General features: G+C 31.1%; 3 protein-coding genes across 3 annotated transcripts in view; 2 read left to right on the top strand and 1 right to left on the bottom strand.

The window, feature by feature from the left end:
• Positions 1–709: 709 nt before the first annotated feature.
• On the bottom strand, positions 710–17,001 carry LOC119610980. Its single transcript, XM_037966422.1, is given in 13 exon segments — positions 710–868; positions 2,206–3,723; positions 3,726–4,530; positions 4,533–6,164; positions 6,166–6,313; positions 10,682–11,168; positions 11,230–11,616; positions 11,681–12,161; positions 12,227–12,359; positions 16,096–16,156; positions 16,159–16,360; positions 16,415–16,777; positions 16,846–17,001. Coding segments are annotated over 12 exon segments (5,658 nt in total). The 5' UTR covers positions 16,891–17,001; the 3' UTR covers positions 710–868; positions 2,206–2,809.
• Positions 17,002–17,624: 623 nt separating this feature from the next.
• On the top strand, positions 17,625–18,958 carry LOC119610976. The gene is made up of 2 exons (XM_037966417.1): positions 17,625–17,969; positions 18,066–18,958. Exons 1-2 carry the CDS (start codon positions 17,765–17,767, stop codon positions 18,707–18,709), a joined length of 849 nt encoding a protein of 282 aa, XP_037822345.1. The 5' UTR covers positions 17,625–17,764; the 3' UTR covers positions 18,710–18,958.
• A 1,587-nt stretch (positions 18,959–20,545) lies between these two features.
• LOC119610975 (bromodomain-containing protein 7) overlaps positions 20,546–24,029 on the top strand; it is a 3,525-nt gene continuing 41 nt past the window's right edge. The window contains exons 1-4 of the mRNA XM_037966416.1: positions 20,546–20,745; positions 20,835–21,613; positions 21,677–23,390; positions 23,453–24,029. The exon at positions 23,453–24,029 is cut by the window's right edge and continues 41 nt beyond it. Of these exons, the coding sequence (XP_037822344.1) occupies positions 20,688–20,745; positions 20,835–21,613; positions 21,677–23,390; positions 23,453–23,769 (2,868 nt within the window). The 5' untranslated portion in view covers positions 20,546–20,687 and the 3' untranslated portion in view covers positions 23,770–24,029. The remainder of the gene's footprint in view (positions 20,746–20,834; positions 21,614–21,676; positions 23,391–23,452) is intronic.

Genomic DNA, 24,029 nt, shown 5'->3' on the forward strand with positions numbered 1-24,029 from the left:
CGTCTTACTCTCATTCATTTTTATAGGCCCTCCTGCATTCGTTAGCTTAACCTCCTCAAGAAAGTTTAAAGTATATTCGCTCTTTCATTGCCAATTATCTCCAATTAGTTCGGGACTGTCCTGCCGAACTGCTGGATTTGTATATCATTGTAATATGTTCCAGTCCTAAGACCGACTCCATTTGATCTCTAAACACACATTCATATTTATCATCTATTTGCACTTCAAATTAAGCAAAGTCATCCCTAAACGTCATTTATTAAAAAAAATTTGCACATTTAAGGTTTAAAGTTTTATTACAATGAACTTAAAACTATTCAGATAAAGTTTTTTTTACATTTTCTTAAATTTTATGACAATAAAGTGAAATTTTTTTATAAACTTAATTTCATTGTTTAAAGGTTATAAATTTCAATTTCAACAAAATTGGGTGATACCTAGATAATTGGATAAAAAACAAATGTGTGTACAAACCGACAAGGGGTTTTACTTGAGGACATTTAAGTCTGAAAATATTTACATATTAAGACATAAGTACACCTTGTATTTAATTAATTTGTTACCAAAAAAATATATATAAATATTTGATCATTTTAATTTTCAAAAAATTTTCCACTTATTTTCTTTAAAAATTTAACATTTTCAGACAATTTGTAAGTCTAACATAAACTGGTAATTTTCCACAAATTTATGTAGCAATATGTTAACTGTTGACTTTTGCTATTACAATTGTTTATATGTACTTACATAGATTACATCCGTATGTAAATGACATGCAATCATAATAATATTGTTGTTTTCTTATATTTCCAATTCAAATACCATTTTCTTCCAAAATACTCTATTCTGTCGTTATGTTTACTCCCACCTGCAGGTGTAGGTGTAATTAATGTCAGATGGAAGTGTAATAAAAATTTTAGAATTAAAACTATTTACTTGAGATTTAGTTAATGTTTTATACGAAAATTTTGTTAAGAAATGTCAACAACAGATTTGGTAAATATTATTATTATTATTAAAATTCGTTTAGACTTTCGTTAGTATATGTATACTAGATAAAATTTGGTTGCATTAATTTAAAGATACATTATGTACAGTGGATACACGAAAGAATTTCTCCAGTCGAAGAATATACCATTTGTATTTCGAATAATGTTTTAAGAAATTTCATTAATAGATGGATAGATAGATAGATAGATAGATAGATAGATAGATAGATAGATAGATAGATAGATAGATAGATAGATAGATAGATAGATAGATGATAGATAGATAGATAGATAGATAGATAGATAGATAGATAGATAGATAGATAGATAGATAGATAGATAGATAGATAGATAGATAGATAGATAGATAGATAGATAGATAGATAGATAGATAGATAGATAGATAGATAGATAGATAGATAGATAGATAGATAGATAGATAGATAGATAGATAGATAGATAGATAGATAGATAGATAGATAGATAGATAGATAGATAGATAGATAGATAGATAGATAGATAGATAGATAGATAGATAGATAGATAGATAGATAGATAGATAGATAGATAGATAGATAGATAGATAGATAGATAGATAGATAGATAGATAGATAGATAGATAGATAGATAGATAGATAGATAGATAGATAGATAGATAGATAGATAGATAGATAGATAGATAGATAGATAGATAGATAGATAGATAGATAGATAGATAGATAGATAGATAGATAGATAGATAGATAGATAGATAGATAGATAGATAGATAGATAGATAGATAGATAGATAGATAGATAGATAGATAGATAGATAGATAGATAGATAGATAGATAGATAGATAGATAGATAGATAGATAGATAGATAGATAGATAGATAGATAGATAGATAGATAGATAGATAGATAGATAGATAGATAGATAGATAGATAGATAGATAGATAGATAGATAGATAGATAGATAGATAGATAGATAGATAGATAGATAGATAGATAGATAGATAGATAGATAGATAGATAGATAGATAGATAGATAGATAGATAGATAGATAGATAGATAGATAGATAGATAGATAGATAGATAGATAGATAGATAGATAGATAGATAGATAGATAGATAGATAGATAGATAGATAGATAGATAGATAGATAGATAGATAGATAGATAGAGTGAGCTTTTTGTCTCTTTGATTTCTTAACTTTTTTCGTTGTACTTACTTTATTTTCTAAAAAAAAGAACTTGATAACAATTTTAGAAGCGTTATTTAACTGTCAAGTCTTTAAGGGCGTGAATAACTCACGAAATTATTATTAAGTTTGTGGTCTTAGGAATAGCACGCTTATCCGCAATTCAGTTTTTTTCTAAGTAAATGGTAATACAAGAAAACATCTGGAAACTTCGCTGGGTATTTGACTTGACCCATATTTGATTAGATAAATTTAAGGCTTAAAAAAGTATTTGCTTAATGGAATATTTAAAAGATGTTTGTTTTAGAAAGGCTTTCAAACGTTTTAAAGGTGTTGAGATATTACTTGGTGCGATTAATAATAAACCTATTTCAAGGATCATGCAAATATGTACTGATTTTGAGATTCCATTTATATATTTTCTGTAGACCTTCAAAAAAATATATATTCTGGGTCCGATTGAGACAAATTTCTAGTATATGTTGTACAAATTTGATCCCATAGAACGCCAGATGATGCTTGATAGATGGGATCTACAATAATGTATATACAAAACTTTATTTACAAATTTAATATTTACATAAAATTAACTTAAACATTTAAGTTCTTACTCAAAAACCGATTACTAAATCGATTAAACAATAGCTTTAACCAAATAACAATCTTCTAAATTACAAAGAATAATTAAAGGTATACCATCTGAACCATTCGATAAAATTAAACTATTATCTCTATTCCAAAATTCCATTAAAGGTATAGACATTTGTAAATTTGGAAAATAGCCAAAAGTTAAATGACGCCAACCCTGAATATAAGAATATTTATAAATATTATAAACATTTGAATCCTTTTGCGATAAAACCAACATATAGTAATCCTGGCGCAAAGGAAATATAACCAATTTATCGATATATGATTTTAAAGAAATAATTTGGAATATTTCATATTTTACAGAACGAGAATTAAATTCATATATAAATATACGTTGACATTTGGAACAGGTTAAGATCAACTGTTTCGTAGAGGCCATGTTGGGTAATTCGATCATTTCCATTATATCATAATCACCATCGATAATTTGTTGTAATTTAAATAGCTGACTAGCAAAGTTAAAATGATAAATTGTTAAAGCCGGATGATGTTCAATTAAGCCATTAGTGATGAGAATGTGTAAATTAGGAAATTTATAAGATTTTAATTGTTCTCCGATATTTTGTGTTAAACCTTGCCAATCGTTAATGGTATTATTTTGTATAGAAATTTTAAATATTCTCACTTCATTGCGTTTTAAAGAGGGCCAATCTAAAGCATGAAGTAAAACAAATTGATCTGAAGAGTTAATGTGATCGAAAGTATAAATGGTTTCTATATGACGTTTCATACCAAATACTTTCAGTAATTTATGACCACTTATGGTAACTTTTGATTTAACTTTACGATGTTGGAACTTACAATAGTTTTCAACTTTAACTGAAATTTTATTCGAGCTTAGGCTTAAACGATTTGTGGTTATATTTTGTAAATAAATTTGGTTTTTCTGAGGCAAAAAATTTGTAAATATTCCTTTTCACAACAGGAAAGACGTGATAATTCATAGAGTACCGATTTGTTGGCTATAAATCTCGGATTATCTTGCCATTTTACAGAAGTATTTAAATCATAATCCAAATATATAATATCTTTTGCTGATGTTGTTATATTTCCTTTAAATTCCTTTAAGAATCTAAGAAATTCTTCTTTATTTTTTCCCGGTATATCCACGTTGTCGGAAAATGATCTTTGTTGGAAATTTGAGTTTAGATTTCTTACCACTTGTAAACCTTTGGCAAATGTTGCTTGATCGATTACTAAATTTTCGAATTGATAGTTTTGTTCTTTCATCAGGGAGTTACGATATAAATCCATTAAATCTTTATCATTAATGCGCATTATATGTGCTGGACCCGCCAGTTCTAAAGATTTTTCTACGGTTTTGTGGCCCGTTATGGTTTGTAAATAGGAACTGTGTTTGAATACTAAATTATCGATTGATATGCCATTGATAGTTTGCATTAAGGCTTCTTTTTCGATAATTAAATGTTCAAAGGTTAAAACACCAAAATGTTCTAGGGCCGGACCTTTAAGGGTTAAGCGGTTATCTAGAAAGTACTCCAAACTCATATCATTAATATTTTTGATATGCAAATTATTATCTATTGACAATTCCTGAAGTTTTATACTAGGCAGCGAGGTATTAGGCTTTAACTGATATATAAAGGAAGAATTTAAACCATTAATTAAACCGTTAACCTGTAAATGACCTATGCTCAGAGGTTTTAAGAACTTCAGGGGACCCAATAAAGGCTGTTGACTGTTTTTAAACGATATAGTGAGTGATTAAAACGTAAAATATCAATGTTATTTAATAATTTGACATAGAAATAATCTTTAGCTTCTAGATTTTCCAGATATAGAGGTTTAAGGAACACCTTTTCCCCTTTTATAAACTGCCTTAAAGAGGAATTCTTAAGCAAACCATCTTGCTGTATAAAATCAATATCTATATGGGGAGGAAATTTTAAACGGGTTTGCATTTTTCTGATTAAAGGTTTAGACATCTTAACATTGCCCGTTATGGTCTGATCTTGTTTAGATTTTACAGCCGTTTTATAAAAATATTTCAATAGTTCCTGTTGGCTATTATCGCCAACCGTTAAGGGCCAGCTGGCATTATTTAAAACATATAAATTTTTCCAGGATTTAAAGGACAACTCTTTAACCTTTTCTGTTACATATAATAATTTGTCGTAATTCTCTAAATAACCCTGTAAATTTCCCCCAATATTTAATTGATCAACTATAATATCACCCTCAATTTCGGTAAGATTTTTCCTTAAATCTATAAAATCCAAAACATCAACATTATTTATACGCAAAACATCCATATTCGAAACATTCATATTATCGAAATGATAAAATCCCGTTATCAATTGAGGTTTGGATTTCATGAGAACATTTTTCAAAATTATTTCCAAATCTGAACCATTGATATCTAAAGTTTCAAATTCTTTAGTTATAGTTAAATCGTCCTGGAAACACACTTCCCCTTCTATATCGGCATTCTCATTAATGCGCACTAAATTTTCCACATAATCATTCCAATATACGCCATTAATATGTTCCAATTCCACTGCCTCTGCAAACTGCACATTACCTTCAACTATGAGATCCTTATGCAATACCAAACGTTCTTCCTTAACATTAAGTTTAGTGAAAAAGGTATCAAACGGTATACCATTAATTTTATGGAAAACTATATTGGATGTCTCCACCATATGCGGCACATACAAACGATCCATATAATAATCATGGTTGAGTAAATCTTCCAAGGGCAAATTATTCAAATAAGAAGCCTGTAATTCTTGTTCCACATAAGAAGAATTTTTCACCTTAATCTTAATAAAAGATTTCTGATCTTTAAATTCCAAAGTTTGGCCATCATTTAACCGCGTTTTGAATACAAAATCTTTAACTGATTTCTTATTAATGGACAAAGCTTGTAATTCAATAACCGTTATGGGTGCCTCAAATTGTTTTATACCAGTTATATTAACCTTATCTCCAGGATGTATAATATTTTCCTTAATTTCCGCTAGTTTAGATTTATAATCACGACATATAACATCTCCCCGCACATGGGCATTCATGAATACGACTAATAAAGGTTTTTCATTTTGCACTTTATCCACCAACATATGTTGCTCGGTTTTGTGATCATTTAAATAGCTACTTTCCAAATAGGGGGCCGTCACTTTGGCCTCATCAATATTATGGGGAAACTGAAATTCTTTAAAATTATTTATTATATTGATTTGTTAAAGTCTGATGAAATAGTTTTTGTATTATATTACCTGATTTTCTCTTTTAAGAGATATTTTTTTCTTAATTTCTTGCTCATCGTCTACCTCTTCCCCCAATAAGATTTTAGTTTTATTATGTTTTCTCTCCTCAGATATTTACTATCAAACTACCATTGATTATGACTTTATTGTTGTAAAATTGTTTGAATTCTATTTCATACGGATTGATCGCAAGTCGCTCAAACTTTTGTATTTATCTGACAATATAAGGATCTCCAGAAACACTCAAATGATACATTCTTGACAGGTGCTGCCCCCCACATGGAAGGATTAGAGACAATTTAATCTTGTCTAGTCTATAGTCTCTAGTTCTAGTCTATAGTCTAGTCTAAGTCTAGTCTATAGTCTAGTCTATAGTCTAGGTCTATAGTCTAGTCTAGTTTAGTCTAGTTAGCTATAGTCTAGTCTATAGTCTAGTCTATAGTCTAGTCTATAGTCTAGTCTATAGTCTAGTCTATAGTCTAGTCTATAGTCTAGTCTATAGTCTAGTCTATAGTCTAGTCTATAGTCTAGTCTATAGTCTAGTCTATAGTCTAGTCTATAGTCTAGTCTATAGTCTAGTCTATAGTCTAGTCTATAGTCTAGTCTATAGTCTAGTCTATAGTCTAGTCTATAGTCTAGTCTATAGTCTAGTCTATAGTCTAGTCTATAGTCTAGTCTATAGTCTAGTCTTAGTCTAGTCTATAGTCTAGTATAGTCTAGTCTATAGTCTAGTCTATAGTCTAGTCTAGTCTATAGTCTAGTCTAGTCTATAGTCTAGTCTATAGTCTAGTCTATAGTCTAGTCTATAGTCTAGTCTATAGTCTAGTCTATAGTCTAGTCTATAGTCTAGTCTATAGTCTAGTCTATAGTCTAGTCTATAGTCTAGTCTATAGTCTAGTCTATAGTCTAGTCTATAGTCTAGTCTATAGTCTAGTCTATAGTCTAGTCTATAGTCTAGTCTATAGTCTAGTCTATAGTCTAGTCTATAGTCTAGTCTATAGTCTAGTCTATAGTCTAGTCTATAGTCTAGTCTAAAGTCTAGTCTATAGTCTAGTCTATAGTCTAGTCTAAAGTCTAGTCTATAGTCTAGTCTATAGTCTAGTCTATAGTCTAGTCTAAAGTCTAGTCTATAGTCTAGTCTATAGTCTAGTCTATAGTCTAGTCTATAGTCTAGTCTATAGTCTAGTCTATAGTCTAGTCTATAGTCTAGTCTATATTCTAGTCTATAGTCTAGTCTATAGTCTAGTCTATAGTCTAGTCTATAGTCTAGTCTAAAGTCTAGTCTATAGTCTAGTCTATAGTCTAGTCTATAGTCTAGTCTAAAGTCTAGTCTATAGTCTAGTCTATAGTCTAGTCTAAAGTCTAGTCTATAGTCTAGTCTATAGTCTAGTCTATAGTCTAGTCTATAGTCTAGTCTATAGTCTAGTCTATAGTCTAGTCTATAGTCTAGTCTATAGTCTAGTCTATAGTCTAGTCTAGTCTAGTCTATAGTCTGGTCTATAGTCTAGTCTATAGTCTAGTCTATAGTCTAGTCTATAGTCTAGTCTATAGTCTAGTCTATAGTCTAGTCTATAGTCTAGTCTATAGTCTAGTCTATAGTCTAGTCTATAGTCTAGTCTATAGTCTAGTCTATAGTCTAGTCTATAGTCTAGTCTATAGTCTAGTCTATAGTCTAGTCTATAGTCTAGTCTATAGTCTAGTCTATAGTCTAGTCTATAGTCTAGTCTATAGTCTAGTCTATAGTCTAGTCTATAGTCTAGTCTATAGTCTAGTCTATAGTCTAGTCTATAGTCTAGTCTATAGTCTAGTCTATAGTCTAGTCTATAGTCTAGTCTATAGTCTAGTCTATAGTCTAGTCTATAGTCTAGTCTATAGTCTAGTCTATAGTCTAGTCTATAGTCTAGTCTATAGTCTAGTCTATAGTCTAGTCTATAGTCTAGTCTAGTCTATAGTCTAGTCTAGTCTATAGACTAGCTATAGACTAGACTATAGACTAGACTATAGACTAGACTATAGACTAGACTATAGACTAGACTATAGACTAGACTATAGACTAGACTATAGACTAGACTATAGACTAGACTAGACTATAGACTAGACTAGACTATAGACTAGACTATAGACTAGACTAGACTATAGACTAGACTATAGACTAGACTATAGACTAGACTAGACTATAGACTAGACTATAGACTAGACTATAGACTAGACTATAGACTAGACTAGTCTATAGTCTAGTCTATAGTCTAGTCTATAGTCTAGTCTATAGTCTAGAATATAGTCTAGTCTATAGTCTAGTCTAGTCTATAGTCTAGTCTATAGTCTAGTCTATAGTCTAGTCTATAGTCTAGTCTATAGTCTAGTCTAGTCTATAGTCTAGTCTATAGTCTAGTCTAGTCTAGTCTAGTCTAGTCTATAGTCTAGTCTAGTCTATAGTCTAGTCTATAGTCTAGTCTATAGTCTAGTCTATAGTCTAGTCTATAGTCTAGTCTATAGTCTAGTCTATAGTCTAGTCTATAGTCTAGTCTATAGTCTAGTCTATAGTCTAGTCTATAGCTAGTCTATAGTCTAGTCTATAGTCTAGTCTATAGTCTAGTCTATAGTCTAGTCTATAGTCTAGTCTATAGTCTAGTCTATAGTCTAGTCTATAGTCTAGTCTATAGTCTAGTCTATAGTCTAGTCTATAGTCTAGTCTATAGTCTAGTCTATAGTCTAGTCTATAGTTAGTCTATAGTCTAGTCTATAGTCTAGTCTATAGTCTAGTCTATAGTCTAGTCTATAGTCTAGTCTATAGTCTAGTCTATAGTCTAGTCTATAGTCTAGTCTATAGTCTAGTCTATAGTCTAGTCTATAGTCTAGTCTATAGTCTAGTCTATAGTCTAGTCTATAGTCTAGTCTATAGTCTAGTCTATAGTCTATAGTCTAGTCTATAGTCTAGTCTATAGTCTAGTCTATAGTCTAGTCTATAGTCTAGTCTATAGTCTAGTCTATAGTCTAGTCTATAGTCTAGTCTATAGTCTAGTCTATAGTCTAGTCTATAGTCTAGTCTATAGTCTAGTCTATAGTCTAGTCTATAGTCTAGTCTATAGTCTAGTCTATAGTCTAGTCTATAGTCTAGTCTATAGTCTAGTCTATAGTCTAGTCTATAGTCTAGTCTATAGTCTAGTCTATAGTCTAGTCTATAGTCTAGTCTATAGTCTAGTCTATAGTCTAGTCTATAGTCTAGTCTATAGTCTAGTCTATAGTCTAGTCTATAGTCTAGTCTATAGTCTATTCTATAGTCTAGTCTATAGTCTAGTCTATAGTCTAGTCTATAGTCTAGTCTATAGTCTAGTCTATAGTCTAGTCTATAGTCTAGTCTATAGTCTAGTCTATAGTCTAGTCTATAGTCTAGTCTATAGTCTAGTCTATAGTCTAGTCTATAGTCTAGTCTATAGTCTAGTCTATAGTCTAGTCTATAGTCTAGTCTATAGTCTAGTCTATAGTCTATTCTATAGTCTAGTCTATAGTCTAGTCTATAGTCTAGTCTATAGTCTATTCTATAGTCTAGTCTATAGTCTAGTCTATAGTCTAGTCTATAGTCTAGTCTATAGTCTAGTCTATAGTCTAGTCTATAGTCTAGTCTATAGTCTAGTCTATAGTCTAGTCTATAGTCTAGTCTATAGTCTAGTCTATAGTCTAGTCTATAGTCTAGTCTATAGTCTAGTCTATAGTCTAGTCTATAGTCTAGTCTATAGTCTAGTCTATAGTCTAGTCTATAGTCTAGTCTATAGTCTAGTCTATAGTCTAGTCTATAGTCTAGTCTATAGTCTAGTCTATAGTCTAGTCTATAGTCTAGTCTATAGTCTAGTCTATAGTCTAGTCTATAGTCTAGTCTATAGTCTAGTCTATAGTCTAGTCTATAGTCTAGTCTATAGTCTAGTCTATGGTCTAGTCTATAGTCTAGTCTATAGTCTAGTCTATAGTCTAGTCTATAGTCTAGTCTATAGTCTAGTCTATAGTCTAGTCTATAGTCTAGTCTATAGTCTAGTCTATAGTCTAGTCTATAGTCTAGTCTATAGTCTAGTATTTAGTGTAGTCTATAGTCTAGTCTATAGTCTAGTGTATAGTCTAGTCTATAGTCTAGTTAGTCTATAGTCTAGTCTATAGTCTAGTCTATAGTATAGTCTATAGTCTAGTCTATAGTCTAGTCTATAGTCTAGTTTATAGTCTAGTCTATAGTCTAGTCTATAGTCTAGTATATAGTCTAGTCTATAGTCTAGTCTATAGTCTAGTCTATAGTCTAGTCTATAGTCTATTCTATAGTCTAGTCAAAAATCTAGCCTATAGTCTAGTTTATACTCTAGTCTATTCTATACTCTAGTTTAATATCTAGTATATAATCTAGTTTATAGTCTAGTCTATAGCCTAGTCCATAGTAGGCTTAAAATTAGTTTGGTACTTTAAAATCTAAAAAGTACAGTCATAGCCGATTATATGATAACAGCTATAGGCGCTCAATTATGGATTATTTAATTAACGACATCCTGATTTTTGAAGGAGTGTTAAGAAGTTGGCTGATTTAAAATTTGACCCATGCTTATAAAATATTTTAAAAATATAAATAATATAATTTCTCTTCCTACTTACTCTGAATAAACGTATCATTGCCACTGAAAACAATGTCATCTTCGAAAACCAACCCGTTCACCGTTTTCGCCTTCAAATCGTGAACAAAGAAACGTGATATCACCAGATCAGAATGAATAACTTGAGGATGTTTCAAATTGAAAAGATTCGAAACAGTTAAACCATTTAAAACGGTCACTTTTAAATGGTCAATATTTACTTGTGACTGCAACACTAAACGTCCTTGAATCAATTTATCTCGATTCTTCAAAAATAAAGAATTATAAAATTTATTCCAAGGAACACCATTAATGAAGTCCACTTTTAAATGTTTAACACGAATAATAGGAGTTAAATCGAAAAATAAATCGGGTATGGAATGTTGACGTGTATCGCGCGCATTTTGTGGCAGCAACAGTTCGGAGGTATTTAAATTGTAAGTTTTTACCTTCGGTTTAATATTAAGGAATTGTTGCTGGGCGTTGGAACGATTTAAAGAAAACCCTGTTAAAATAGAATTCAGTTAATCGGGATTAAAATGAAGTGAATTTCTTATTGAGAATACCTTCTATAACATCTCCTGAATATATCAAATTTTTAACTTTCATTCTATGAACTTTAACACGATTTGAAATTTCTAAAGTTATATTGAAGGGTCCCTGATTATCGGAACGTTTCGAGCGTTGTGGCAGATAAGTTTGCCTGAGGCTTGCAATTTTTTGCAACACCTGCTGAGGACTTCTTAAATATTCACCCACGACTTTGATTATACCCACATTACCAGCATGTAATATTATACGTTCTGTTACTTCAAGATCTTTCAATTTTGGTCTTACAATATGCGAAACTTTACGTAAAACATCCATATCCATTTTACGTTGCAAAAGTATACTACGTAGTTCACCAACTGTAGATTCAAATAGATGTTGGTGGCGAGTTGAAGCTAAAGTTTCTGTAATTGTTAAATTTTGGATACAAATTTTAGCTGAATATGTTCTATAATAAGATTTTGATACCTTCCGGTTCAGATTGATTTCCTGTAGCCAAATCTCTGACATTTATCTCCATCTCCACTATACGCATTAACATTTTAAAAGGTCTTTTATAAATGAGCAACACATAATCCTCTTTATCCGCATTTTGATGACCCAACAGGTTAGTAACTTCCATTTGATCAGATATAAAACTTCCATAACAGTCTAAACGATGATTGGTAAATATCATTACTTGATTTTGTCGCGTAGCACTCACAAATCTCGATGATGAAGACAACAGATCAAAAGCAAATTCTTTGGGAGTACGATGTCGATAAACGCTAAAATGACCATCGGGCATTTGACGAAAAGAACTACATTTCTGTTGTTTACTCGAACAAGCCACGATCATGTTACGATGGCGGTATGTGAAAATGTGGACTACTCGAGATTGTACTGTCAGAGTTTGTTTGACTTGAAGATGCAGTGTAGAGGGAGTTATTTCGTAAACTGTTAATATGGTCTAAAGGTAGAAAAAACAACAAAAAAAAATAGATTTTTAAGTAACATTCTTTTCTATTTTCTTACCCTGCTTTGATGTTTGATAGCCCGTCCTGTGACCAAGTACTTTGTTGATGCTCCAATAACATTTACCACATGTATAGCTGGAACAGTTATTTCTTCAATAGGATCAAAGTAAGTATTAAACCATTCAAATGTTCTGAAAATAAAATTATGAAAATAGTAAATGAGGTATGAGTCCGGTAGGTTAGTTTTTCAGACCAGTGGACGTATGTTCGATTCTTACCAAAGGAGATGGAGGACTACGTGTATCTTTTCGATTTTATGTGACATACCTTCTTCTTTTCTTCTTTTTTTTTGTAGCTAACTAACTAACTAACTAACTAACTAACTAACTAAACTAACTAAACTAACTAACTAACTAACTACTAACTAACTAACTAACTACAACTAACTAACTAACTAACTAAACTAACTAACTTAACTAACTACTAACTAACTAACTCTAACTAACTACCTAACTAACTACCTAACTACTACTAACTAACTAACTACTAACTAACTCACAACTAATAACTAATCTAACTAACTAACTAACTACTAAACTAACTAACGAACTAATAACTACTAACTAACTAACTAACTAATAACTACTAACTAACTAACTAACTAACTAACTAACTAACTAACTAACTAACTAATAACTAACTACCTAACTAACTAACTAACTAACTAACTAACTAACACTACTACTACTAACTAAGCTAACAACTAACTAACTACTACGAACGAACTAACTAACTACTAAACTAACTACTAACTAACTACGAAACTAACTAACTAACGAACTAAACTAACTAACTAACTAACTAACTACTCTAACTAACACGTAACTAACTAACTAACTAACTAACTAATAACTAACTAACTACTAACTAACTACTAACTAACTAACTAACTAACTACTAACTAACTACTAACTAACTACTACTAACTAACTAACTAACTAACTAACTAACTAACTAACTAACTAACACTAACTAACTAACTAACTAACTAACTAAACTAACTAACTAACTAACTAACTAACTAACTAACTAACTAACTAACTAACTAACTAACTAACTAACTAACTAACTAACTAACTAACTAACTAACTAACTAACGAACTACTAACTAACTAACTAACTAACTAACTAACTAACTAACTAACTACTAACTACTAACTAACTAACTAACTAACTAACTAACTAACTAACTAACTAACTAACTAACTAACTAACTAACTAACTAACTAACTACTAACTAACTAACTAACTAACTAACTAACTAACTAACTAACTAACTAACTAACTACTACTAACTAACTAACTAACTAACTAACTAACTAACTAACTAACTACTACTAACTAACTAACTAACTACAACTAACTAACTAACTAACTAACTAACTAACTAACTAACTAACTAACTACTAACTACTAACTAACTAACTAACTAACTAACTACTAACTAACTAACTAACGACTAACTAACTAACTAACTACCTAACTAACTAACTAACTAACTAACTAACTACTAACTAACTAACTACTAACTCACTACTAACTAACTAACTAACTAACTACTAACTAACTACTAACTAACTAACTAACTAACTAACTAACTAACTAACTAACTAACGACTACTAACTAACTAACTAACTAACTAACTAACTACTAACTAACTAACTAACTAACGAACTACTAACTAAACTAACTAACTAACTAACTAACTAACTAACTAACTAACTAACTAACTAACTAACTAACTAACTAACTAACTAAACTAACTAACTAACTAACTAACTAACTAACTAACTAACTAACTAACTAACTAACTACTAACTAACGAACTAACTAACTAACGAACTAACTAACTAACTAACTAACTAACTAACTAACTAACTAACTAACTAACTACTAACTAACTAACTAACTAACTAACTAACTACTAACTAACTAACTAACTAACTAACTAACTAACTAACTAACTAACTAACTAACTAACTAACTAACTAACTACTAACTAACTAACTAACTAACTACTAACTAACTAACTAACTAACTAACTAACTAACTAACTAACTAACTAACTAACTAACTAACTAACTAACTAACTAACTAACTAACTAACTAACTAACTAACTAACTAACTAACTAACTAACCTAACTAACTAACTAACCTAACTAACTAACTAACTAACTAACTAACTAACTAACTAACTAACTAACTAACTAACTAACTAACTAACTAACTAACTAACTAACTAACTAACTAACTAACTAACTAACTAACTAACTAACTAACTAACTAACTAACTAACTAACTAACTAACTAACTAACTAACTAACTAACTACTAACTAACTAACTAACTAACTAACTACTAACTAACTAACTAACTACTAACTAACTAACTAACTAACTAACTAACTAACTAACTACTAACTAACTAACTAACATACTAACTACTAACTACTAACTACAACTAACTAACTACTAACTAACTAACATAACTAACTAACTAACTAACTAACTAACTAACTAACTAACTAACTAACTAACTAACTAACTAACTAACTAACGACTAACTAACTAACTAACTACTAACTAACTAACTAACTAACTAACTAACTAACTAACTAACTAACTAACTAACTAACTAACTAACTAACTAACTAACTACTACTACTAACTAACTACTAACTAACTAACTAATACTAACTACTAACTAACTAACTAACTAACTAACTAACTAACTAACTAACTAACTAACTAACTACTAACTAACTAACTAACTACCTAACTACTAACTAACTAACTAACTAACTAACTACTAATAACTAACTAACTACTAACTAACTAACTAACTAACTAACTAACTAACTAACTAACTAACTACTAACTAACTAACTAACTAACAACTAACTAACTAACTAACTAACTAACTACTAACTAACTACTACTAACTACTAACTACTAACTAACTACTAACTAACTAACTAACTAACTAACTAACGAACTAACTAACTAACTACTAACTAACTAACTAACTAACTACTAACTAACTAACTAACTAACTAACTAACTAACTAACTAAACTAACTAACTAACTAACTAACTAACTAACTAACTAACTAACTAACTAACTAACTAACTACTACTAACTAACTAACTAACTAACTAACTAACTAACTAACTAACTAACTAACTACTAACTAACTAACTAACTAACTAACTAACTACTAACTACTACTAACTAACTAACTAACTAACTACTAACTAACTAACTAACTAACTAACTAACTAACTAACTAACTAACTAACTAACTAACTAACTAACTAACTAACTAACTAACGAACTAACTAACTAACTAACTAACTAACTAACTAACTAACTAACTAACTACTAACTACTAACTAACTAACTAACTAACTAACTACTAACTAACTACTAACTAACTAACTAACTAACTAACTAACTAACTAACTAACTAACTAACTAACTAACTAGCTAACTAACTAAACTACTAACTAACTAACTAACTAACTAACTAACTAACAAACTAACTAACTAACTAACTAACTAACTAACTAACTAACTAACTACTACTAGCTAACTAACTACTAACTAACTAACTAACTAACTAACTAACTAACTACTACTAACTACTAACTAACTAACTAACTACTAACTAACTAACTAACTAACTAACAAACTAACTAACTAACTAACTAGACTAACTAACTAACTAACTAACTAACTAACTAGCTAGCTAGCTAGCTAACTAACTAACTCAGTATAAAATAAAGTCGCTTCAGTGCGACCGATCATCCATTTTAAACAAAATAATTCCCCATAAATCGATTCTATACAATATAACATATACTAACCTATATTTCCCATACAACTTGGTAAAATTAACGGCTGCCACAATCATGATTCTCTCCTCGGCAGGAGAAAACAAAATAATTTTTGAAATCTACCAGTTAATGTCAATTGTTGTATGGCTTCAAATATCGGAGCCGGTTCATGCATTCTAGCAGGATCTTTTGCAATTTCTGCACGCTGTAAAAGAACCTCCTCGGCCAATTGATAGACCTCTAAATGCTCATCCAAAGCTATGACCAATATAAGATTACCATGCCAATAGATAATCTAAAACAAATAATTACTTTAAATTAAAAATCACTTTAAATCGAAATGAAATACCTTGGCTCCTAAAGGTTCCACATGACGTACACTGCCTTCTAAAACACCCAACAAACTTAAACGTTTCTCTTGACGTCCAATAAACATTTGATAAAGTTCGTGGCCATGCAATATATAAATTTGTTGTTTTTGCTCCTCTTGCATAACGTAAATATTACGATCATATTGTACATCCATGTCCATGAAAGGTAAAATAAATTGAATATTATCGTTAGGTCTTTTCTCGGCTGTATTATTTGCGGGTGAAACATTAAGTGGTAATGGTGGCATTAGATGTTGTTGTTGTGGCAAAGGACATAATGGTACCAAGGGTGCTGTTGCCGGGTTAAAGGGATTGAATACTTGTACAAATTCCGTGAGACACTAATATATTGTTTAAATAAATTAATAATTTTATTGAAAAATTTTGTTTAAAATTAAATTACACTTACTATTTTTACAATTAGTGTTAATAAAAATATTTTCAAAATAATCATTTTACGCTAACTATTTTAAATTAAAGGTATTATTAAAATCATGTGGATTTCTTAATTATTTTTCCCCTTTTCTTTGGCACTTTCAATTGATAAAGTTATAATTGAGAAAGATATAAGTAGTAAGTAGAAGTCACGAATTAACGGGGTTTTATTTTAATATTGTTGCGGCGAATTTAAACTCTAATATTTCAATCAGTGGTGGAGGAATGATTTTTTAAGGGGAACGAATGGTTCAAAGTTTACAACGAATGAATTATATTTGGAACTATTACAACTATATATATTTACATATATACATATGGAGCGATGTTATTCTAAATTTAACGTTTATCCCCCTTATTCACAAACAACATTTTATTTTATAAAAGGTTTATAAAACAAAATTTCCATACAAAATCTAATTTATAAACTGTTTATAAAATAAAAATTTTGTTTGTGAATAAGGGGGTAAGCATATTTCTTATCACAGATCGTTATAGAACGGTTTTTTCACGTTTTTTGGAAAGTCCTTGGACCGTATTCTAAGAAAAGAAAAGAAAACAATTTTTAACATTTTATATGAAAATCATTCAGTTTTTGGAGTATTTTTTATAAAAAAATCTACATTCTGAATAAGGACCTTAAAATTTCTAAATAAATCGATATTTTTCCCATACCTATGCATTAATAACAAAATTATAGTTTCAAAAATATATCGACATTTTATTAAAATATTTGGCATAATAACTTAAATTAAAAAAATAACAAAATTTATTTTCTAAAATTTATAATTATTAAATATAATTTAAAATCTTAATATTTGGATGAAGTAGCTAAATTTTTAATAAAATTTAAATAAAAATAATCTTATAAATATTAAAAAAAGTGTAAAATCATGAACCGTTTAAATTTTACCCAAATGGTTAATAAAAATATTCTAGGACATCAAGAAAATAAGTTTTTCCATATTACTCAAGTCAATACCGAGGATTTCTATGAACAGGAAAGATATACTGCTAAAATAAAAGAAGCACAGGAACGTCATAATTTAGCTGGAAAAATAAATGATATTGTATACCATGTACATGAAAAATTAAGAGGTAAAATAAAATTTCAAAGTTTCCAAAAAGATGTCCATTTATATTAAGATTTAATTTTCAAATTTAATTTTTTAATTCAATATCTATCTTTTATAGAACGTCAGTCTTCACCGCATAAATTAAAAGCGAAAGCGATCACAAAAAAATCTAATGAAAAGATCACTCAAGAAAAACAACTAGCTCCACTAAAACCCAACGAAAATCAAATAATTCCCTCGGAAAATATTGAATTGAAAAATTTTGAATATCAGTCATCACCACACAAATTGAAAGCAAAAGCGATCAAAAAGAAATCCCATGAGAAGATCACTCAAGAAAAACAACTGACACCTTTAAAACCTACCGAAGATCAAATTAATTCCTGGGAAAGTTTTGAATTACGAAATTTAAGTATACCTCGCTTAAAAGTTTTACGTAGCAATAAAGAAAAGAAATGGGTACATAAATCTACAACCGTAAATTTTAATAATTTTGAAAATCATAAGAGAATTGTTGATGCGTTAAAACGACAAAGCGAATTACAAAATATGTTGGAAGAACAGCAACTGATCAAACAAGATGGTCAATCTATAGCACAGGATATATTCGCATTACGACATTGCTTGGACGATATACAGCATCGTGTGAATAACTCCTTGAAACATTTGGAAAATAAAAAGACTTATTGTGAATGTCATGGCCTGACGGGAACTAAAAATTGTAAGAAATGTTTAGAAAAAGTAAAAATTCCGAGTAAATAAATAATGTTTGGGATATGTAAACTCAAAATTTGATTTTTTGTGTCTTAAACGGTTTCGTGTTCAAGAAAAGTTTGAAAATCCCACTTTCATTGTTTTTTTGTTACGAATATGTATGTTGGTAAAAATCCTCTATCGAATAATCGAATTTTTGTTAAAAAACCAAAATCGTTTTTTGCAGTTAAATAATTTTTAAATTATATGGAAAAACTCTATTGTATGATATTTTCAAAAGTAATTTTACGAACCCTGCTAAAAAATCGCTAGAATTACCACAAAAATCCAAATTATTCCATCGCGCTCAATTGATTCGGCTTAAAGCCGACTAAGCCTAGCCGCCAAACAGAATGTCAAAGCCGCCGTCGTCTGCTTAAGACGACGCCATATTTTATAAAAATTTACAGAACACTTTTGCTAAATTTACAGAATTTTGCAATATAATATGAATTTATTTTAATTTAAAAATGTTTTCTTTTATATAATAATCAGCCGCTCATTGATTTTTGAACGGCGTTAAACTTTGTTAAACGTTCAATGTATATGTTTCGCCTCATATATATATTCAAATTAACGCGCTTTCCAACCGTGGGCTGCTAACGAGTAGGGTTCTATAAATCGACTTTCGAATAATCGAACAATCGACTTTTTGTCGAAAAAAGTCGAAAAGTCGAAGTCGACTATTTTGTTCCAAAAAAGTCGATAACTCGACTATCGTCTGTGAAAAAAGTCGAAAAAATCGACTTTGTGAATAAAAGTCGAAAAAAGTCGAAAAGTCGTAAAAAGTCGAAAAAAGTCGAAAAGTCGGAAAAAGTCGAAAAGTCGTAAAAAGTCGAAAAAAGTCGCAAAGTCGAAAAATCGAAAATTGTAGAAACAAGTCAAAAATAGTCAAAAATTTTAAAAAAGTGGAAAAAAAAAACTCAAAAACTCTAAAATAGTCGGAAAAACTCGAAAAAAGTCAAAAAATAGTCTGAAAAAAGTAGAAAGAAGTCGAAAATAGTCAAAAAATCGAAAAGTCGAAAAAAGTCGGAAAAAGTCGACTATTTATAAAATAGTTATAGTCGAAAAGTCTAAAAGTCGACTTTTATTCAAATGAAAGAAGTCGAAAAATCGACTTTTCATAAAATGCAAAAAGTCGAAAAGTCGACTTTTAACTAAATGAAAAAAGTCGAAAAGTCGACTTTTCGTTTCAACTATAGAACCCTACTAACGAGTGTTCGAATTTCATTGCTATACATGCGTTTGTATCTTGTCTTGTTTCGCTTCGACTCAATCGTATTTTGAACCCACTTTCCCAGATTATCTTAGAATTTAATAAGGACGAAAAATATATGTGGTCAATTTCGTGTCAAGTGACCCAACTTCTAACTATTGACTAATAGGCCAGGCACAAATTTTCAGCTCTATCGGTAAAGAACTGCCGGAGTTGGAAGGGGTCAAAGTTAAACATTTTGGTCGCATTAGATCAGGGATGTATTTTTATGTAAACACATACAAAAAAATTAAACAGCTGTTTCCATCTTACTTTGTTATTATTTTATACCAATCGTCTAAACACAAAAATATAAATTACACTACTTTTCTCTTTTTTTGTCATACGGATGGAATTTCATTAGACTTGTCGTACGTAAAGTATGATCGTCTGAAGGGCCCTTAATCTGAATATGTATTAAAGTTATAGTTGAAAATCACGTTTCCATCACTCTTTACATATTGCCCTTCAGAAACTTTGTTCTACGCAATGATAGATATATCCATCAGTAGTGCTAGTCAAATGACTGTCACTGTTCTTGTAGCGATTTTGAAAACAATTGTTATCAAAATCGCTAAATGCTTCGATAAAATAGCAAAATTAACAACACTGTCGCTTGTAGCGTCATTAAAATAATTGCTTGCTTTGTGAAAAAAATTTAAAATTTTATAAAAATTTAGAAACTAAAGAAAAATACACATAAATTTAATATTTCATAATTGATAATACATAATGGGTTCTTCGAAGAAACATAAAAAGCACAAATTGGAAAGAAGGGAAAAATATGAAGGTGAGTAAAAGCCGCAAATGACACTGACTTGCCAAGATATTTGCTAATTTTATGTTGTTGTTTGTGTTTCTTCATAACTATTAATACAGAATACAGCCACAATACCGATCCCTCTAATTTGCAAAGAGGTTTAAAGTTGATACTTAAAGTAGGACCCAATAGCACACCCGAATATTCAGGCGATGGTTGTTCCCTAACATCTACGGTAGCCGGACCTCCTACGGCTGCGGAGGCTATGTGCAGCAGCCCCTTAATGCTGGAAGATATGGAGGAATACCGTGAAAAACACAAGAAATCCAAGAAAAAGAAGAAGAAAAAAGATCGTGAGAAGAAACACAAACATCACAAGGAAAAGAAACGTGACAAGGGTGAACGTCATATTAGTGAAAGTCCTAGACGAGAGGCGTCATCGGTAGAACATATTGAAGATTTAACTTTGATAGCCAGTCAGGATTCACAGTCTTTGCCGGGTTGTTCCTCATTTCAAATACAACGTAGTCCTAAGATAGCGGCGGCAGGGCCGCCTTCAAATATTGCTTTGACGGCTGACGGTGACAGTAGTCAAGATGGTTTTAGTTTTATGGATGATGACAATTCGCAACCTTTGCCGGAAAATATTCTCTTCTATGCAAATATGACTACAGACAATTCGCCTTCATGCAGGCCAGTCTCTAAACCAATTGTACCCATTAAGACGGATGATACCATGGTGGCCTCACCCTCGCCGTCATCAATACAAAGTATATCGATGGGACCGGCATCTAGTGGTAGTATTGCCGGTGCTGGTGGAGAGGTGGGTAGTGTACATGTTGCAGGAAGTCCAGCCACTAGTATAGGAGGTATTAGTCCTACGAAACCTTTGGCGGAGGTAAATATTAAAATGTTATCCCATATAAAAATAACTAAAATTAATTTTTTATGTATTTCCTAGTTAATGATACCATCACCCTCGCCGTCTACTCCTGCTTCTACACCAGGCGGTGCGGGCGGTTCTTTGTCAGCTTTAACACCTAAACAATTGGAAGCACCCAAAACTCCTAGTTCATCGAGTGAATCGGGACGTGAACCTCGCACCTGTGTATTGAAGTTGAAACAACAAAAATCTCCACTAAATAAACTGCTAGAACATCTATTACGTATTTTGGAAAAACGTGATCCTCATCAGTTCTTTGCTTGGCCTGTAACCGATGATATTGCCCCTGGGTATTCCAAAATCATCAGTAGACCCATGGATTTCTCTACGATAAGACAAAAAATCGATGATAATGATTATAGTACCTTGACAGAATTCACCGACGACTTTCGTTTGATGTGTGACAATGCAATACGTTACAATCATGTGGACACCGTATATCATAAGGCAGCTAAGCGCTTACTTCAGGTGGGTATGAAACACTTGGCACCTGATAGTTTGATGAGAAGTCTTAAGCCTTTATCGGGTTATATGCGAGAACTTACGGCCAAGGAGCTGGGATTCGAATTAGTACAAAATCATGGAGATTTTCCAGCTTATGATCATCATGCCATGGCGGATTCGGCTGATGAGGGAGCATCAACCGGCACTGAGGAACCTATGACTCAGGCCCAGCTTGAAGAGGAGAGAAAACGTAAAGCCATACGTTTAGAAAATCAACCCAAGACACGCTTTGCTCCCTATGTGGATGATTTGACTTCAGAAGAGATTTTGGCTCAAGTGCAAGGCGCTGCTCAAGCTGCCAAAAAACGTTTGTCGGCCAAGGAAAAGGCCCATAAAATGGGTTTCCTAAGACAAAATAAAGATGGTTCTACGTCGTTGAATTTACTCACCAAAGATGAAAATGAGGGACCCGAAAAGGTCGTGTCACTGGGTGATTTGGTGGGTAAACTTAAGAAAGGCTCTGGTCAAGTGCAGGGATACCGCGAAGACAAACGTAATGAGGCCAAATTGGTGAAACCCCTAAACTATGGCCCCTTTGCCTCTTTCGCTCCCACATTCGATTCACGTTTCTCTACCCTCAATAAGGATGAGACCCAATTGGTATTGGAAACTTATGGTGATGCTACCAGTACTGAGTATGCCGAAAGTATTTTGCAATTCACTAAAGATTCCTCCTATGCTACCATGTTAGCCAATGGTCTACTAGATATCTTAACAAATGGTGAACATTCCAAGGGCATGCAAGAACTGTGCGATTTACAATTACAAAACTACGAACAACAAGAGGCCCTCAAATGTTTCAACAATAGCGGTCCAGTTGTAGACAGTTCGGCCAGTGTGGAAACTCGTGCTGAAATCGAAAGGGAATATGAAAAGTATAAAAATACTCGCATAGATTTCAATCGTCTGCGCACCTTAGATGATTTAGGCATAAAAGTGGACTTTTTGGATGATATAGAAAAAGAAATGAAGAATTTCGAATTGACACGAAGACTGCAGGAACATTTGAGTAATAATTTGAACTTGATTGATAAACTAAGGAATACACAACATGAACGTTTGTCTCAGCCATTGCCACATCATTTGGGTCTAGTGCAGGGTCCCTCACAAGAAGAAACTCAATTAGCGCAGCAAATAACACAGCAATTGACTGATGTGGTTAAGAAACTGCCTCCCTCGGCAGTAACAGATCCTTATGCTTTAAGAAAAGCCATGGGACTATCATTTGGTAATAATAATTCTTAAATTTTTGTTAAATTGATTTATAGCAATTATTACTTTCTTTTACAGTTGGTTTACCACCACCACCAGAACCTCAGCAACGTTTACAGGTGCCTGCTCTTATACAACAACCGGTATCCATGCCCAATATACCTTTTACACAAACCCTTCCCTCCTCCTCTTCTACTGCTGCAGCTCAACAGGAAAGCAGCAACAATCTGTCTTCTACTCTCGCCATGGACATAGACGAAGATGTTTCGGCTACAGCTGGTGGTGATTTGGAAAATGAGTTGCGTGAATTTTTAGAAAGTGGACCTGGTCTGCATGCTGCCTCCTCTTCAGCCGCAGATGATAATAATTTAATGGCCCAATTACTTATGAATTAAAATATACGTTCTTATCTTCCTTTTTTAGCTTTGTTCTTCTAGCTTTATGTTTTTATTGATTTTTAGGTTTCTAATATTTTCTCATTGTTTTTTAATTTAACATTTTAAAATTATTTTTTTAACTATTCCATATTATTTTCATTTTTAATTTATCAAATATTGGACCTTTATTAAGTTGTTCGATTTTTATTTTCGGATAAAAAATCCTTAAAATTACAAAAAAAAATTTCGCCTGATGAAATTGTTTATAACAATATATT

The sequence above is a fragment of the Lucilia sericata genome, unplaced genomic scaffold, assembly GCF_015586225.1.
Source record: "Lucilia sericata isolate MDLA Ls3-8-SP2 unplaced genomic scaffold, ASM1558622v1 Contig001329F_arrow, whole genome shotgun sequence".
NCBI classification, from domain to species: Eukaryota; Metazoa; Arthropoda; class Insecta; order Diptera; family Calliphoridae; genus Lucilia; species Lucilia sericata.